The following is an 18,637-nucleotide window of genomic DNA, read 5'->3' on the forward strand; positions in this document are numbered from 1 at the left end:
CTGCCCTAACCCAGCCAATGACCAGGCAGGCATGTACACGAAGCCACCCTAAACTAGCCCCAGCCAAACCAGCCGGACCAGTACCAGTGGCCAGCTTGACACGTGGAATCATGGGAAATAATCGTTGCCGTTTTAAGTCACTAAGTTTTGAGTGGTTTGCTCCACAGCACAGACAGGTACATCTGACTACAGTGGCTTAAACTGACAGGGATTTATTTATTTATACAACAGGATGTACAGAGGTAGACAGTTCAGGTACAGTGCAGAGGACAGTGATGCCACTAGGCTCCCACCCAGACTCTCACCCAGACTCTTCATGTCTTTCTACTCCATTGTCCTTTGAGGTGGGCTTTGGTCTCCTGCTTGTTACCTGGTGATCCCCAACACGGCTGCTCCAGCTCCAAGTCTGAGCTCCAGGAGAGAAAAAGGAGACAAGGCAAAGGGACAAAGAGAAAAACTTTCTCCTAGCAAAGCCTTGCCTTTAATTCCAGAAGGGAAGCCCTGCCCAGGGCCTTCACCTGCATGTCATTGGCCAGAACTGAACAACACAGCCAGGTCTAGCTGCAAGGGAGGCTGGGAAATGAGGGCATTTAGCGTGCTGCTTATACAGTAGAGGGAGGCAATGACTAAGGGGCTTGTAGTGTCTGCTGCACTGTCTCTCTGGGGGTCGTTTTGGTTTCTTCTTCTTCTTCTTTTTTTTTTTTTTTGCCATGCTGTGTGGCTTATGGGATCCTAGTTCCCTGACCAGGGATTGAGTCTGGGCTCTTGGCAGTGAAAGCGCAGAATGGACTGCCAGGGAATTCCCTGGGTCTTGGTTTCTTGTCTCTACTTGTTGCTTATCTATCCTGGCCATCTCTTTCTAAGACTGGCTTTGTTTCTCCAAACACAGTGGGAGAAATGGCCACCCCAGCTGGGAACTGCATCAAGACCTTCAGCTCCGGACCATTAATGACCCTGTGTGGTAACTCCATGTCCCACTTCCAAATATCAAGGGCACAGGTGCTGATTGGCCCAGCTTGGGTTAGAAGAGAAACCTGATTGGTCTGGCTTGGGTAGACTATCTACTGATCAGCCAATCAGGTGTGGCCAAGACAGCAGCAGTAGGTAGGGTAAACCTGGTTGGGGAATGTGCATTCTCAGAGAAAGGGGTGTGTGGCTGAGGAGACACCTAAAGAACCATCTAGTTCAAGGAGTGGAGAAAGGAATTTGCCATTGTGGGTTGCAACGTTGATATGATACAAATTAACACGTCCTTTGAAAGACCTCAAATACAGTGGAGTCACATAGGCATTACATTTAACTTATGCAAATTCAAATATTTGTATTCAACCAGAGTACTTTTTTCCCCACACAATTTGGCTTCCAAACGTGAGCCAGCTGCCTAACTACTGCCTGACCAAGTGATCTTTCCTGGTGCTGGAGATGGCTGTTTTGGATTTGGGGATATGGTACAGTATAAGTAATATGTTCTTTATGGAAAACTGCTGGGATTTTCAAGATTATTTTTAAGGTCAGGTGATGCTCACCCTTCTCACTGTGTAAGAAGTACCTTTAGTGGAAGATCTTGCAAATAATTTTTCCCATTTCCTTCTAGTTTTAATCAGTATAAAGAATGCATTTGGTTTTAAAATATCAAAATATTTTTATTGTGGCTTTTTTTTTTTTTTTTTTTTTTTGCGGGCCTCTCACTGTTGTGGCCTCTCCCGTTGCAGAGCACAGGCTCCGGACGCGCAGGCTCAGTGGCCATGGCTCACGGGCCCAGCCGCTCCGCGGCATGTGGGGTCTTCCCGGACCGGGGCATGAACCCGCGTCCCCTGCGTGGGCAGGCAGATTCCCAACCACTGCGCCACCAGGGAAGCCCTACTGTGGCTTTTTAAAAATAAAAAATAAATGATATTCATGACTTCTGGCTCTTCCTCCTGTTTTGTTTGGTGGTCTTTGGCCGTACAAGAAAGGCAGGGAGAGACCAGATGGCTGGAGAGAAGGCAAAAATGAGGGTCTCTTCGAACACCATGGGAAAGGAGTGTGTCCACCTGGGCAGTGTGTGCTCTTTGATGACTGGGTACTTGGTCTGTCCTGATGGCCTGGGACTTGACCTACTGGGCTGTCTTGGTGCGGCAGAATGGGCAGCGTGAGATGGAGTTAGAAACCTGGGTTCCAGACCCAATTCTTGAATTTACTAGCTGTGTGACTTTAGGTGGGCCATTTAACCTCTCTGGGCCTCAGCTTCCTCATTTGTAAAATGGGGAACATAATGCTATTTACCTCCCAGGGCTTGGGAGAGGATTAGATGAGAAGTGTTTTGAAAACCGCAGAGCACCATATAAACATGACTCACTGTTAGGGAAGCGATAAAACAGGTTGGTGTTCAAATTTATTATAATAAATTCAGATATAAATGCACTATACCATGGCCCCAACAGCCCTGAGGTTACCATTCTGTCCTGTGGCCCCAGTACACGCCCTGGGTTTTCTCAACTGTGGATTTCTTGGAGCTCCTTGGAGGTGTGACATTTGGGTTTGTCACTACCCAAACACATAATTGTATCTACCGGGCCTAGGAGTCTGAATTTCAAACTTATTCTTCATATGCCTGAGTATGTTTACATTCATAATATCTGTGAAAAGAACCCCTCTCCTCACACACTCCAAAATACAGTATTGTGCAAAATACCAGTCTAGGAAGCAACACACTAGGGTAGCAAACTTTAAAGTCCTAAAAAAGCATCTTAGTAGTTTGATGCGGAAGAGTTACACTGACTCACGGAGGATCACGCGAGGCCCAGCGGGACGACGTTTCTAGTTCCTTCCACCAGGTTTAGAAAACAGAAGGTTCTGGCTGGATTTGCTGGACGCTTCTCTCTTCAGCATCTCCCTTTCTTGGTCCATCTTTGGGGTGTCTTTTCTGGCTCCAACCTTCAACAAGCAAGAGCAACAAATGCCCAAACTCTATAATTGTAGGGACATCCCCAAATATTTCTCAAATGGCATTTTTTTTTTACTCAAAATAAAATCTTTGTTGTAAAAAATATTTATAGACACACATAGACGTGAGCAAAACGAAGGTAAAATGATCCACCATTATCACACTACCCACAGGTAACCTTATTCACATTTTGGTGTACACTCTTCCAGATACACAGATAACATTTTCTTCTTACATTTGCATCTTTTTTCAAACCAGGAGTTTCTGATTATAGGCACATTCATTGGGATGGACTTCCGCTCGAAAAGCTGTTACTGAACGGAATGCCTTATGTCTCTGATGTCTTAGGAGGGGAAAATGCAGGATACTCTAGGGGGTCATCTAACCCTTTTCTGAGCACTGCTCCTGGCTCCAGGCAGCCATGTGTGTGACTCTGTCCCTGGTCATAGCTGATCGGGCACTTGGCACGGGCTGGGCTTTTAATATGGTCACTCCCAGGATTTGGGGTTATGGGCTCTAAGATGCTACTTGCTCCCTGGGCTGGTCCTTTGAACTGGGGGACCGTGAGGTCATTCCTTCCTGTCACATGACTGGAGAGAGCAGAGATCAGGGGAGCCATGCAGAGACACAGAGAGGAGATATGGCCTGTGTGTGTGCGTGCACGTGCTTGTGTGTGTGTAAAAGAGATGATGCCTGAGATCTGATGGCTTACCAGTTCTATTTCGAGGCCAGGCTCTGTTTCAGCTCTCAGTTTTTATGAGGCACTCACCCCTATATCCTTAAAAAAGCCCCCTCCCTCTTTTTTTCTTTTTTTCTTTTTTGCGGTACGCAGGCCTCTCACTGTTGCAGCCTCTCCCGTTGCAGAGCACAGGCTCCGGACGCGCAGGCTCAGCGGCCATGGCTCTCGGGCTCAGCTGCTCTGCGGCATGTGGGATCTTCCCGGACCAGGGCACGAACCCGTGTCCCCTGCATCAGCAGGCGGACTCTCAACCACTGCGCCACCAGGGAAGCCCCCCCTCCCTCTTTCTGAATAGGTTTCTATTAATTGCAACCCAAGAATCTCACTCACACAGTTCTGTATGTACTGTAGATGCCACTGTACCTTTTGCAAGTTTCTTCCCAGCAGGTTTCACACCGCCTTCCTGCAAGCTTTTGACTCCAACACATGCCCCTGGGGGAAGAGGGCTGGTGGGTAGTCAGCTGGTTTCAGCTGGTTTCAGTCAGGTGGTTTCAGCTCTGCCACTGACTGCGTGACCCTTGGTTTCCTCATCTGTCAAATAGGGACCAGAATGTCCTGTCTTTCTCAGGGGTTGAGAGGAGGTTCTGGGTGGATTTCAATGGAAGGGGCTGTTAGGACCATCTCTGTAGCTCTTTTCTCTTTAAGACAGGTTTAAAAATCACCTCCTGTGCCAGACCTGTGCCAGTGGCTGACTTGAACGTGTTGTGAGACTGCATTCAAAATCATTTCAAGGAAAAAAAAATCATTTCAGGGTAAGAAAGGCTAACATCTCTACACTAGCCCACAAAGTAAATCTTGGCAGGAATGCCCAGATGAAAGGAAAACAGACAGGAAATGTTGAAAATCTTTCGCCTCTAAACCACTTTTCGTTTGTATCCTTTTTTATTTGATTTTCAATAAAATTGCTGGCTCTGGGTGTTTCCCAGATGCCAGTGCCCTGACCCGGTGTGGGGCTGGCTGTCGGAGTTGGAGTCTGGGTGTTTGTTTAAAAATAAAGATTCCTCGGTCCCAGGGTCCCCCGAGCCCCAGGTCTGCCACGAGCTTGGGGTGGGAGGCACCACAGAGCAAGCTTTGGTCCCCTTTTTTGAGTGGGGGTACGGGGGCAGCAGAAGGCAGACGGGATGGCTGAACTGGGAAAAGGAAGAGATGGGGAATGGGAAATGTGAAAATGCAAGTGTGGGCCCGAGGGTTGGGGGAACCTGGCAAGGTCTGTCTTGAACCAGTGACCACAGGCAGCGACATGCGTTCAGCCTGAGTGTTTGGAACCACATGTCCCGTCCTTAGAAGGACAAGGCAGGGGTAGAAGCCCCTCATTTAAAGAACAACATCTAGATTGGAAATTTGGAAATTAACTGGAAATTAACTCAGGGCATACTGGAGTGGCTGCTTTGGGCATCTGCAAGCGTCGGTTCTAGAAAGATCCCAGTTCATTCCCACACCACCTCAGGTCTTGGTTTTAAACATCCCCCTTTCAGGGAGGCCTCTCTTGGCCCTTGACCTGGGAGTGGGGGGGAGGGAGGTCCCTGTGAAATACGCTCCTGAGCTCAGTGCACTGGCCTTTGTCCTCAAAAAGCAGTTATTTTTAATCATTATATTCATTTATTTATCCCAGAATAAAACCCAGAAAGACAGGGAGTTTTGTGTGTTTCTTCACTGATCTAACCCAGTGTTTCCCACCCTTTTTTTCAGTATCGTTCTTCCCCTAAGGAGCCTTCTTAGGCATTTTTCCCTAATTGCTCTCACGTCCATAAAATTTGAATATTACAGAGAGCGCTGTGCGTACGTCTGCGCTTTATACATTAAAAAAGTAGAGTTTTGGCCTCGCAGGGGTGATATGGCTCCCACTGAGAACGGGACTGAACCTTAACACCTGGACAGTCCCTGCCATATATCATAGGCTCTCAACAAATATATGTTGAATGAATGAGGGCTGGAATCATATCGTCTTGTTTATTCTTCTGTCCCCAGTTTCTACCACAATATGTGGCCTAGACTAGGTAGTCAACAAATATTTGTCAACTAGAAGATTTCCCCCTTTAGCATATGACTGACAAACAATTATAGAAGACTGTTAGCTGCAATGGAAAAAATATATAAAATCGATGAATGGCATTTGGAGGACAGAAAACAAAAAACCAGAGGGTCTTAAAAAGGTAGGAGGTGTTAGTTCTGAAGCTTGTTAGAGATGGAGACTCTCTTACGAGTGGGCGAGACGGAGCAGATTTCACACGTACCATCCTTTTCAAGGTGGTCCTGGTGACTCCATCCCCCGAAGGACTCCAGGCCCACTCTTGAGGAAGGAGTCGCCCAAGTTACACTTGGCAAGGAACCTGGAGGAAACCTTTCTGTACTGAGGAGATCCTAGACACCAAACTTCTAAGCTCAGGCTGGAGGGCAGGGAGAATGGGAAGCTGGCTCTTTGCTCTTAGCCGAAGCACCATGTGCCCCGCTTCTGTTAAAGCCAGAGGCAGCGTGAAGTTCCAGGGGGTCTCACATCTCAGAGAAGCACAATGTTCCCACAGCATCCGGGACCCATCCCAATACCCCCTCTGCCATTTTATATCCCCAGGTGGTCCTCAGACAAAACCTAGATGTAGGGCAGTTTCTGCCTCCTCCCAGCTCAATCATGTATGTGAATGAATAAGAAACAAACTTCCCGTCATTTCCACTTTGCAGGGTGGCAAACGTCTCAGATCAAGTGGGGCCCTCAGGATGCTCTCTATCCTCTTAACATGCTGCTCTAGGTAGTAACCACCTTCTGGTCTTAGCACAAGGATGCTGGTTGAGAAGCTTCTATCTTCCAAATATATCCCTCACCTAGAATATCTTCGTTTCTTCCCATGATAATGTGGTTGCCTCAGCATGACTGTGGCCTTTTATCAAACTTGAATGTCTCCTCTCTCATATTCAACCAAAATGTGTTTGGCTTTCAAGCTTCCTGAGAGCTCGCCTCTACTGTCTGCAAAGTGGGAACGTGGATTGGCTTAATTCCAGTTCCAGGGCTGATTTGTCAATGGCAATGTTTCAACATGTTCAAGATTTCATAGTCTTAATTCTCAACTTTTAAGAGAATTCTAGAGGATGCTTCCTTGAAATTTAAGAGAAATGCCACTGGAAATGTATCAAGTTTATTACCTGGAGGTTTATAACCTAAAGGAGGAAAAGCTAGCCCTCACCTGGGTGTCAGATCTGCACTAATTCCCAGCTCTCCTAAAGTCTCTGAGCCTCAGACATCTCATCTGTAAATTGGGTATAATAACAACACCCACCCCATACGGTTGTTGTGAAGCTTAAATGAGATACTGCATGTCGAGTGTTTGGCTCTGTGCCTGGCACATGCCGAATGCCCAATACATAATAGATGTGGGATAACTGTCAACTGGGCTTCCTGCTGACGTTCTATGGTTTTCTCTCTTCTCTCTTCCGGCTCACCTGGAAATGTGAGTTCTGCATCTTTTGAGTTCTTCACCATCTCTACAAACATTCATCTCTTTAACACAGAAAGAATACTGACAAAATTTAGCTTATGTTCTTCTTTGCCTTTTGCATCAGAGAAAAATGGATTTTTCGCAACTTTCAGATGCTACCCATTTGGATGGAATGTTGAGCCTTCCTAGGTGAGGAGGTGAGGATGGAGGTCTGCAGAAGGGGGTGTGGCTTTGGGGCAATGCTACACTGTCCTGCTGAACCTTTTAGGGAATCTCTGTTCCAGATTGCAGCAGAGAAGGAGGTGGTCAACCAAGAAGGCTATGAAGGATACTGCATTCTTCTTGGAGGACAGATCTGCTTTAGCTGGAAGCAGAGCCTCCTAGATCAGTGGAAGAGGCTGTAGATGTCCAGTGGCTTTCCACCCAGTGGAAATGTTGAAAGCCCCAGTGGCTAACCTCCCTGGCAGGGACTACAGGGGCCTGTTGGGAAGCCAGCATCACTGAAAATCTGGAGCCTGCCACTCCCCTGGGGTTTGATTACCGTTGCTGACCCTGATCTGCTCAAGGCCCCGCACCTCAGGGGCAGCTCATCAAAGAAAGAGCATCCCCTAGGCACTGGAGACACAAAAGTGAGAGGGAACTGGGGTCTCCCTTGCAGACTGACACTCCGCAGGTGAATGTGCAGTGGTGTCAGGAAGGAGACTTTCTCCGAGAGCCCTGAGCATCCACTGGGGTCACCAACCTGACTCCTACAGGGGCCAGGAAAGTAAAAGAAGTGGGTGAAGTGAGCTGGGGTGGTGGTGGACAGCAGCAAACACACGAGCCCAGTGCCTTTCTAAGGGGCCTGGAAGATGGAGGCTTGTGACGGTGGCTTGTGGGTCTGTGGGCCTAGGGTCGCCAGATCTTCCGAGTTTCCCAGGGAAGCTGGAAATCCAGAGTATTCCAGGAAACTGCCCTATTTTGAAACGTAACTTAGAAAAAAATCCCATGAGCCAAATGGAATATGTCTGTGGGCTGCCATCTTGCGACACCTGCGTCAGAACCTCCCTGCCTGGTGTCTAGTTGGTGCTCAGTACATGTTGGAGGGGTTGCCAGATAAAATACAGGATGCCCAGTTAAATCTGAATTTCAGAATGAAGACAACAAATTTGTTAGTGTGAATATGCCCCGCGTAATATTTAGGACATTTATACTGAATAGCTTTTGCTGTTTATCTGAAATTAAAGTTTAACTGGGCATCGTGTTTTTTGTTTGTTTTCCCCTAAATCTGGCAACCCTACTGGGTAGTCACAAAACTCATGGAGGAAATAAGGCTGTCTTTTGGGACCGGGCATAGGTGCTTACAAGACTCTTCCATTCTCCCAGAAGGATGCTAACTCTACCCTCAGAGGACTGTCCGTGAAGGCTGATGGGCCCGTATTGAACTGACAGTTGCCATCCAGGTGTTTTCCGTGGAGAAGGCCTCGAGCCTGCAGCCACTCAGTATTTATCACAAACTCAGTTGACACAGTCACTATCCAAGTTCCCAGATATTATAAAGCAGGGGTTAGTTTTAAACCAACAGCCTTCTTCTCTCCCACCCCATCCTGCCCCCCCCCCCCTTTTTTTTTGCAGAACCGTTTATCCAAGCAAAATCCCATGAGGAACTTGGGGTATAAGATAATGGAGAGCTTCTCTGGTGGGAGAAAGGTGTGTGTGCTTTGAGAGTCACACCCTTCCATGGCACCCAAAGGCACCAGGGAACCCCAGTTTGAACATTGCTGCAAAACTCCTTCCTGGATTAAGTTCAATCAGTGGGCAGCTGGGCACTGAAGGGCAGAGGCTGGCCCCTGTGCACCTGCTTTTCCTGAACTTTACTGAACTCACTGGGATGTGACGACATCAGTCCGTCTCAAGAGCTGTGCACAGATGTGGCCCAGCCAACACCGCGTTGCCGTTCTCAGGGGTGCTGTCCATTACATCACACAATGTCCTCTCTGGGGGAAAATCCAGTATTGTCTTTGTTCTGTGAACACTTCTGAGCAACACATCCCTCATATCTCATGGACGCTGTGAACACTGGACCACACTGGGTTTTCCATTTCCCATGGGCTGCCAGAAAGCCCACTATCAAATGGGGCTCCCCTTTGGCAGGTGAAGGGATCGTTATAATAGGCACTTTCATCCTTATTTCTGGCTCCATTCTGTACCACTTTCCCCCCTTCTTTCACCCACATACTTCCTTCTTAGGGCAGGGGCTCCTGGGATTCCCCACTCCCCCCTTCTCCTTTTCTTATGATTTTGTCTCTATGTCCCCAAGTCATTTAGCACCTAGGATGGTGGCACTGCCCTTCTGCCTTCTCTCACCTCCAGATACTGGGTCCCTTAGGTCGTTCGTTCAGGAGAAGGGACAGGGGCAGGGGCTGGGGTGGGGGAGGGGAAGGCACTGGAGGCGTGTGGATGTTTCTTGGGCCACCCACGCCGGCATTTACACTCCATAAGCTCTTACCCTTTGAAAATAAGGTACCTACTTTGTGTCTGGCTGCAAGATCACACAACCTCTCCGTACCTGCCTCTCTTTCTCTTTGAAGGAACAGTTGCAAGGTGCTGATTCTTTGGCATTTCTCTGTACGAGATCCTCTAAACGTTCCCGTTCCCGAGTGAAAATATCAGGTGAGCACAACAGCGTTTAATGCATCCCCACCTGTTCCATTCGGGGACACACCTCTGAGGTTTCTAGGAGACGCTGGGATTCACTGGGATTCGTGGGCAGAAGAAGGGGGTGGGTGAGGGTCTTTTTCTTTAGCCTTCTTCTATCCGTACGCTGCATAGGCCTGGCCACACGGTTCTACTTTATCATTGTGGGTGGAAGAGCACCACCCCAAGCCCCTCCCATCCCACGCTCCTCCTACACAACATCTACCAATTGTGAGGCTTCCCTGGTGGCGCAGTGGTTGAGAGTCCGCCTGCCAATGCAGGGCACGTGGGTTCGTGCCCCGGTCCGGGAAGATCCCACATGCCGCGGAGCGGCTGGGCCCGTGAGCCATGGCCGCTGAGCCTGCACGTCCGGAGCCTGTGCTCCACAACGGGAGAGGCCACAACAGTGAGAGGTCCGCGTAACGCAAAAAACAAACAAAAAAACCACAAGTGGCACGGAGGAAGCCAGAATCTTGAGAATACCTGGGCCCAAGGAACTCTTGGAAGATAGTGAGTTAAATAGAATAATGGGGATAATGACGATGGTAGGAGAGCATGTATGCTTTGTGGTCCTATGTGCTAAGGGTTTTGTATACAAGCTCCCATTGAATGGAAGGCTACGAGTTAGGCGCCATTTTAATTCTCATCTTAAAGAAGAGGGATACGAGCTAATTAAGCAGAGGGGAGGTTAGGGGGTTTTCCTGGCTGAGACCACAAGGCAAAGCGGTGGTCACGCCCCCTAGCCAGGACTTGATTGGCTGGAGATTTGATTGGCAGGAGAGCCGAACGGCTTCTCCTGCCGGAAGCAGCCGGTGCCCTTCAGCCTTTCTTACGCTTCAAGCCCTAAGAAAGGGCTTGCGTGCTTCTCAAGTGGCAACTTCTGTGCATTTAAAAATTTCCTATTGAAAATCCCAGCCTTAGCCCATTCACAAAAGGTATCTGGGTCCTTTCTTGGCCGTGGCCCTAGTCGTATTCACCAAAGAGAAGAGCGTGTCCCATAAGAGCTGCCGGCTTTGGGAGGACCGGGGAAGGCGTCAGCTGGCAGGAAGCTCCCTGAAAGAAATAGAGGAATCCCCACCCATCCATGAGCTGCCTATTCTTCCCCCTTAGAAACCGGGCTTGCCGTGTGCCAGGCGCTGCAGGCATTTTGCCATTTAACCCTCCCGCTGCCCCACGGAGTAGGCCCCTTGTTAACAGTTTTGGTTGCTTTTGTTGAGGAACCTGCGATACAGAGGTCAAGCCACTTACTCAGGGTCATTCGGGGCAGCGGTGGGGCTTGACCTCTATTTGTTTGACTCCAGATCCGGCCTCTGAGAGACACTGCCGGCTTCTCGAGTGATGTAGCTTAGAGTGCGCACGGCCTGGGCCACGGTTCCCGTCCCTCTGCCACATGGACAGAGCCACAGACCCCGTTCTCTGTGAATGCCCAGCATTTTCTACCAAGTCTCATTTTCACAGCCAAAGGTATTAGTGTGGAAATACGACTTTTGATTCTTGAAAGTTCTGCTTGAAGAGATGAGCAGTGAAGAGATGGTCAAACATTAAAACTACAAACTACATTTTTTTTGGGGGGGGGCAATTCTGAAGCTTAAGATGTGTAATTTCATCTCAGTGCTTCAACCCTGCCACCTCTATGAACGGGTGAAGAGTTTCAAAGTTTTATACAGGAGACTACAAAAACGAAGGCTCCTTGTGAAAGTACTAAGTGTAAAAGTTAGAAAAGAGGAATTCTATTTTCTGTTAATTTCTGCTTCAAAACAACGAAGATATACTCCCTGGAAAGAACTGATGCCAAGACAGATGCATACAAGTGCCCTTTAGAATCCAGCAAAACTTTAAAATTTATTATTGTTTTCTTCCTGACAAACAGGGATTTCTGACGACATATTAATAACAAGCCTGAAATGCACACCTGAGTCCTGGAGTGAAAACCCCAGGAGCAACGGTGAGAGGTATACAAGGGGGCCACCCTGGTAAGGGAGACCCAGAAGGAAGGGGTGTGGAAAAATGAACATGGGCTGGGGAGGGCAGCAGGTGGGGAGGGAATCCTGTTTCTGCCGCTTAGTAGCCAGGGAACGGTACCCTCTGTCAACTCAGCTTCCCCCTCTCTCTAAGGGGCCGACACTTGCCAGCATCCCTTGTGGGTTGACGGGAGAGATGAAGCATGTGCGGTGTGGAGCAGGTGCCTGCCCCTTGGGGAGTGCTCAGTACACGATACCATCGGCGATGCCACGATCATGGCTGTAGTTCATATACATCTTTCCCCCAACTGTGAATTCCACGAATTTGAAAGCTACTAGCTGTAGCTCTTCTGGGGACCCTGACACAGGTTCAACTTGGCCATTTCAGACCCTTCTCGGCTGAAGGATGTCTAGCGCCAAACAGGCTGGCACGTCCCTTGCATTGTGTTATGAATGAGGCAGCCCATGAATAATGCATGTGAAGCCTGATTATGTAAATCCTCAGGTTTTCAGTACGTGACAATGGCTTTTTTTGGGCCCTTTGCTGTCCCATTCTGTGGTCTGGTGTCTCTGCTTTGGGGCCTAGCCTGCCAAGCCCTGGGGGCGGGGGGGGGGTCACTTCAGGGAGGGGTGAGCTCTCCAGAGGGCACATCAAAGGGAAAGTCACAGCTCTGCCACTGGCCCAGCTCTCCCTGGCATTGCTTGGTGTGAAAGGAAACTGTCCTCTGCCTGAGGCAGCCCCATGACACACGCAGACTAAGGCCTGTGATGTTTAATTCAGAGCAGTGAGTACTGGAAACACCGCATCCAGGCTCCCTCAGAGCAGGACAGCCACTTTTCATTTCTGGGGCTATAAGCCAGAGAGCCTGCTGTCTGGAAACCTACTGCCTGGAAGGTTTGCAGGATGGAGGGCAGGCTTCTGCAAGGAGCTATCTGACCATCACCTCCTGGTTGAGGAGAAGGGCACCCTTCTATGACCTTGGCCTCCTTAGAGCTCATGCAGGCAACACACACACATACAAATACACACACGTGCAAACACACAGCACATACTCACATGTACACACATACACGCAAGCATGCGTGTACAAATACACAGCCCCAAGTCAGAAGGACTTGAGTACTATTCTGGGTACTCAGAATGGCAAACCAAAATCTTTATTCTCAGAGAGCTTATTCATCGGCGTATCCCTAGCACCTGGCAGAACAGTGAAAGTAAGAATAGCTGCCTTTAAAAAAATTCGGGATGTTCACTAAACTTATTGTGGTAATCATCTCATGAGGTAGGTAAGTCAAATCATTATGCTGTACACCCTTAAGCTCAATACAGTGCTGTATGTCAATTATGCCTCAATAAAACTGGTAGAAAAAATAGTTATCTGAATAGAAAGAACAAGATAAGATACACGAATTATCAAAAGTTAAAAAAATACAGACGAGCTAGACTATGAGTCTCAGAAAGCACTGTTCACAACAGCCAGGACATGGAAGCAGCCCAAATGTTGTCGATGGAGGAGTGGATAAAGAAGATGTGGTACATATATACAATGGAATACTACTCAGCCGTCAAAAAGAATGAAGTAATGCCATTTGCAGCAACATGGACAGACCTAGAGATTGTCATACTGAGTGAAGTAAGTCAGACAAAGACAAATATCATATGATATTACTTATATGTGGAATCTAAAAAAATGATACAAATGAGCTTATTTACAAAACAGAAACAGACTCACAGACTTTGAAAACAAACTTATGGTTACCAAAGTGGAAATGTGGTGGGGAGGGATAAATTAGGAGTTTGGGATTAACAGATACACACTACTATATATAAAATATATAATCAACAAGGACCTACTGTATAGCACAGGGAACTCTACTCAATATTCTGTAATAACCTATATGGGAAAAGAATCTGAAAAAGAATAGATATATGTATATGTATAACTGAATCACTTTGCTGTACACCTGAAACTAACACAACACTGTAAGTCAACTATACTCCAATATAAAATAAAAATTAAATTAAAAACAAGTTTAAAAAAATAGAGACAAGCTAGACTATGAGTCTCAGAGAGGTTAAGCTAACACATATATATGGAATCTAAAAAAAAAAAAAAAGGTTCTGATGAACCTAGGGGAAGGCCAGGAATAAAGACACAGATGTAGAGAATGGACTTGAGGACATGGGGAGGGGGAAGGGTAAGCTGGGACGAAGTGAGAGAGTAGCATGGACATATATACACTACCAAATGTGAAATAGATAGCTAGTGGGAAGCAGCTGCATGGCACAGGGAGATCAGCTCAGTGCTTTGCGACCACCTAGAGGGGTGGGATAAGGAGGGTGGGAGGGAGACGCAAGAGGGAGGGGATATGGGGTTATATGTATGCATATAGCTGATTCACTTTGTTATACAGCAGAAACTAACACAACACTGTAAAGCAATTATACTCCAATAAAGATGTTAAAAAATAAAAAAAGAAAGAAAGCTGCCTGAAGTCACACAGTAAATGGTAGAACAAGAGTCTAAACCCAGGTCTGCCTAATGCTAAAGCTATTCTGCCACCTTCCTTTGCATCGGCGAATGCATTCTGTGCTGCCTGGATCCCGCTGGGACCTCAGTTGGCTGCTTCTAAAGGGAGCTGAGGGGCAGCCTCAGAGGCTGTGCTCCGAGCAGGGACCTCTCACCTTCTGTTGCCTGATCGCCCTGTTGACCCTCTTCTCCCGGTGCAGCCGCTGTTCCACGCGCTCCAGGGCCTCCTTCAGCAGCGCCTTTTCTTCAGCCTCTTTGTAGATGTCGTCTTCCAGCTTTGCCACCTGTGACTGGTACATCTGAACCGACACTTTGCTCTGCCTGAGCACACAGGAGAGACAAAGTCTCTTTTCCCCTCATCTTTCTCAACTCACCACCAATGCTCCCGACCTGGGAGATTCTCAAAACACTTCCATATATGCCTAACTTAGCGGTTTCATTACAAGTGGGGGAGAAGGATGAAGATTTGGGGAATAGAGGGCAGAATAAATAGCCCATTGGCTGTGGAAGTGTAGCATGAAGGTGGCAAAGGTTATGCTACCAGCCCCTACCAATTTCCCAGAGAGGGTGGGGGAGCTGATACCACTGAAAATATGATGGAATTATGAAAAGCACACACGTGGTGAAACATAAGACACATTCATAAAAGGTGCACCTTATTCCTTAAGAGAGAGTAGCGTACTTTAACTGCTGCTTTCTTGCCCAGAGACTTGGGTCCATCAGGCCCTGAGTCACCATCCCGCCTCCCCCCTCCACACCCAGGCCTCTGTCCTCTTGTCCTGGTCCCTACGGGTCTGCAGCTGCCCCGAGGTTTAGCCTGGAGAATGGAGGCCTGGGCCTTTTGCCGGGGACACGGGCCGTACCTGAGCTGTTCAATGTCTTTCTCGTATCGTCTCAAAAGCTCTTCTTTTCTCTCCAGCTGGTTCTTGAGTAGGGTGATCTTATCAAACACCAGGTCGAGGTCTCTTTGTCGAAGCTGGTTGACCTTCTCCCTCTCTTTTGGGGAGAGGTGTTTCATGGACACGTGACCTGACATATCTTTGATATTCATCAGACTCCCGAGGGTTTTGCTCATATCCATGTACTACGAGAAAGCGTTTCGCAGGTAAGAGGCCTGGCCCAAGACCGCTGGTGGCCACTTTGAGGAGGCAAACGTCTAATTCTGTTTCATTCATTTTCTGCAATTGCAGAGAAGAAACACATGCTTTGCAAATGAGTGCATTTGGGGCTTTTAGTACGACTTTCATTTTCCCCGCATCCATTTACACTATACCTTTTTGAGAATTGGGTGGCGGGCGGGAGGGGGAATGACAACAGACATAAACATTCACTCTTACTACCCAGTCTTCCAAGGAATTTGGCTGTGCAATTTCCAGCCCATGCTGGGATAGTAGATGGGTCTCGTGGAGCTACTGTAACAAATAAATATGTATGTGGGGTTGATGTTTAAACCATTTGCAGGGCACGCAGGTTTGGACAGGAGGGGACTGATGCTGGGTGTACCTACCAGCTTTTCACTAAGATCTAAAGCCGCAGCCACGTCCGTTTTCCCTAACTTCTCAGTGGCCATGATGGACCCTGGGCTGGAAAGGCCATTCTGAGGCTGAAATAAAAAGAAAGAAAAAAAACTCTCTTGGCATTCCATTATGATTTTCTACATCCAGAAGAATAACCCAAAGAATAATGGAAGAACTGGAAAGTTACTAAAGAATAATTCGAGAGGGTTGATTTTTTTTTTAACATCTTTATTGGAGTATAACTGCTTTACAATGGTGTGTTAGTTTCTGCTGTATCACGAAGTGAATCAGCTATACATATACATATGTTCCCATATCCCCTGCCTCTCGCGTCTCCCTCCCACCCTCCCTATCCCACCCCTCTAGGTAGACACACAGCACCGGGCTGCTCTCCCTGTGCGATGCAGCTGCTTCCCACTAGCTATCCATTCTACCTGGGGTAGCGTGTGTGTGTATATATGTCCATGCCAAGAGAGTTGGTTTTAAATCCAGTCTGACTCTGTGAACTGCTTTCTTTATGACTGTGTTCCTACCCCTTCGGAGCACGACTGCCTTTGAAATGATGCATCGCTTGTGCCGTTCTTTGGCCACTGTCTCCTCTGTCTTCCCTTTAGGCCAGTGGTTCTCAACCAGGGGTGACTCTGTCCACCCTACCCCCTCTAGGACATTTAGCAATGCCTGGACACATTTGTGTTTGTCATAATTGCTGCTGGCGTCTAGTGGGTAGAGGACAAGGATGCTGCTAAACACCCCACGATACACAGGGCAGTCTCCCAAACAAACAGTTACCTGGCTCAAAACATCAGTACCGCCGAGGTTGAGAAGACAAGCTCCAGAGAAACGGGGACCATGTTGCCTTTGCTCACTATCCCCCTCCTTGCGCCCAGCATGGCACCTGGCACCGAGTGGTGCATAGTGGGCATGTTTGTCGAATGAACGAATGAAGGTTAAGTAGAAAACAGCCTCCCTCCTTTTTATGAAAGGAATCTCATTTCTAAGCAGCAGAAACCCTACCCTCACAAAATTTGGCCAAACCTTCTCCCAGCTCTGGAACCTGGTGGGTGGGCATCACTTCAGACCCTTTCCAGAGCCAATGCACATAGTATTTGCAGCTGCATCTCCCTAAGACCCCAACCAGCCAGCTGGCTGCTGGAAGCCCAACTGACTGCACGGAAAGGCCACCAGACTGAATAGGGGACCTGATCTGAATGACTACAAACAACCATAATAAGCCTCCTTGAAAAATAACTTGGCTTTTAATGCTTGCCATGAGCGTCTCTTAGCCCTAGCATTTGTTGGCACTACCCTGAAAACCTCTGAGACTAAAAAAAAAAACAACTACAAAAATCTAAAGGCCCCCAAAGTGACTGTGATAGGTAAGAGTGGCCATATTTGTCTATATATCTGTGGAGATGAGAATAAAAGAGGGTATCCGAAGATGACAATAAACCGGGCAGATCTGCTGCAAAAAGAACCTGAGACGCTGCTCAGTGGCTTCAGCTACCCTGAGCTGCATCCTCTGTACCTCTCCAGATTCCCCCCCTTTTCCTGAGGGGAGCGTCACTAAGGAAGAGCCTGGGCTACAGGATCCAATCACACAGTCCCCACCCGGTCTCTGGAGGCTAGCAGACAGACCACCAGGGACACACCCATGGCTTCTTCAATCATTATTCTGTGACCTTGGGTGAGGTACTTGACCTCCTGAAGCCTTAATTTTTCTTATCTGTTAAATGGGGACAATAATAGTAACTATGACACAAGGCTGCTACGATGGCTAAGTGAGATAAGGCATGTAGCCGGCTGAGCTCAACGCCTGGCACACAGTAAGCAGTTAACAGATGTCAGCTATTCTTCCTCCTGCTCTTTCGTTTAATTACTGCCAACCTTGGAGGATTGAGAGTTGGGAGGTTTCCTGCTCTGTGGTGTCAGTGGTGGGATGAGGGCTTGTTGCCGAGGAGAAGGTAAATCTTGGAAGCAGGATCATCAGGATGTGAGATCCAGCTGAGCTCCCCACCTGGAGATGGTCCCTCTACTCCCAACCTCAGAGAAGGAAGGTTCAATTTTTTCAGGAAAACCAACACGTTTCTGAAGACTCACATCTCTAGACGTGTGAGCAAATGTCTAGAAAAATTGTTGGAGAAAATGCGGGTACAGATAGGATGGCTTTATTATTTTTTCCAAAAGCTGGTTTAGACTAGCTGCCGCAGCAAGCCACACCCAGCAGGTCCTGTGATTAATGCTGACCTGAGCTGTCCATTGTCGTGTGTCAATCAAACACCCGATCAAGCATCCATTTAGGATACGGGCACCTTCAACCTGACCATCAAATTACTTCTGAAAATCCTGGCAGATACAAACTATGCTCCCTAAGAAGGGAAGCTTTTCTTGGATAATACTGTTTAAATACTGTTTAATAATAACTATGGGCTAGGCACTGGGATAAGCACTTTACATAATTATCTCCTTTAATTTTTCCATCATCATTTTACAGCTGGGAAATGAAGTCCCAGAAAGGTTAGGCGCCTGCCCAAGGTCACAGAGCTTGCAGAGCTGGGATTAGGACACAGATCTCTGATTCTAGAACTTGTGTCTTCTTAGTCATCATGGCTCCCTTCTGCTGCCCTTTATGTGTTCATGTTTTTCAGTTTATAGCAAAAAGCAAATGTTAGGCAAGCTCGTGACATAATGTTGTACATTAGCTTGTTGAATATTTTCTGCAGAATATAACATGGGATGTGAAAAGGAGGGCCCAGAGATTGAGCTGGCCAACATCAGTACAATGCTACATCATGCTGTACGTGATGGGAAGCCGCCTTTCTATTCAAACATTGGACCGCTGGTACGGCCAGGCACTGACCA

The 18,637-nt window shown here is 47.7% G+C and overlaps 1 protein-coding gene across 1 annotated transcript in view; it reads right to left on the minus strand.

The window, feature by feature from the left end:
- Positions 1 to 1,649: 1,649 nt before the first annotated feature.
- FHAD1 (forkhead associated phosphopeptide binding domain 1) overlaps positions 1,650 to 18,637 on the minus strand; it is a 137,768-nt gene continuing 120,780 nt past the window's right edge. Inside the window, exons 28-31 of the mRNA XM_033433247.2 lie at positions 15,769 to 15,864; positions 15,125 to 15,345; positions 14,417 to 14,582; positions 1,650 to 2,916 (exon numbers count right to left, since the gene is read on the minus strand). Coding sequence (XP_033289138.2) covers positions 2,800 to 2,916; positions 14,417 to 14,582; positions 15,125 to 15,345; positions 15,769 to 15,864 — 600 coding nt within the window. The 3' untranslated portion in view covers positions 1,650 to 2,799. The remainder of the gene's footprint in view (positions 2,917 to 14,416; positions 14,583 to 15,124; positions 15,346 to 15,768; positions 15,865 to 18,637) is intronic.

This window comes from Orcinus orca, chromosome 1 (genome assembly GCF_937001465.1).
Source record: "Orcinus orca chromosome 1, mOrcOrc1.1, whole genome shotgun sequence".
Lineage (NCBI taxonomy): Eukaryota > Metazoa > Chordata > Mammalia > Artiodactyla > Delphinidae > Orcinus > Orcinus orca.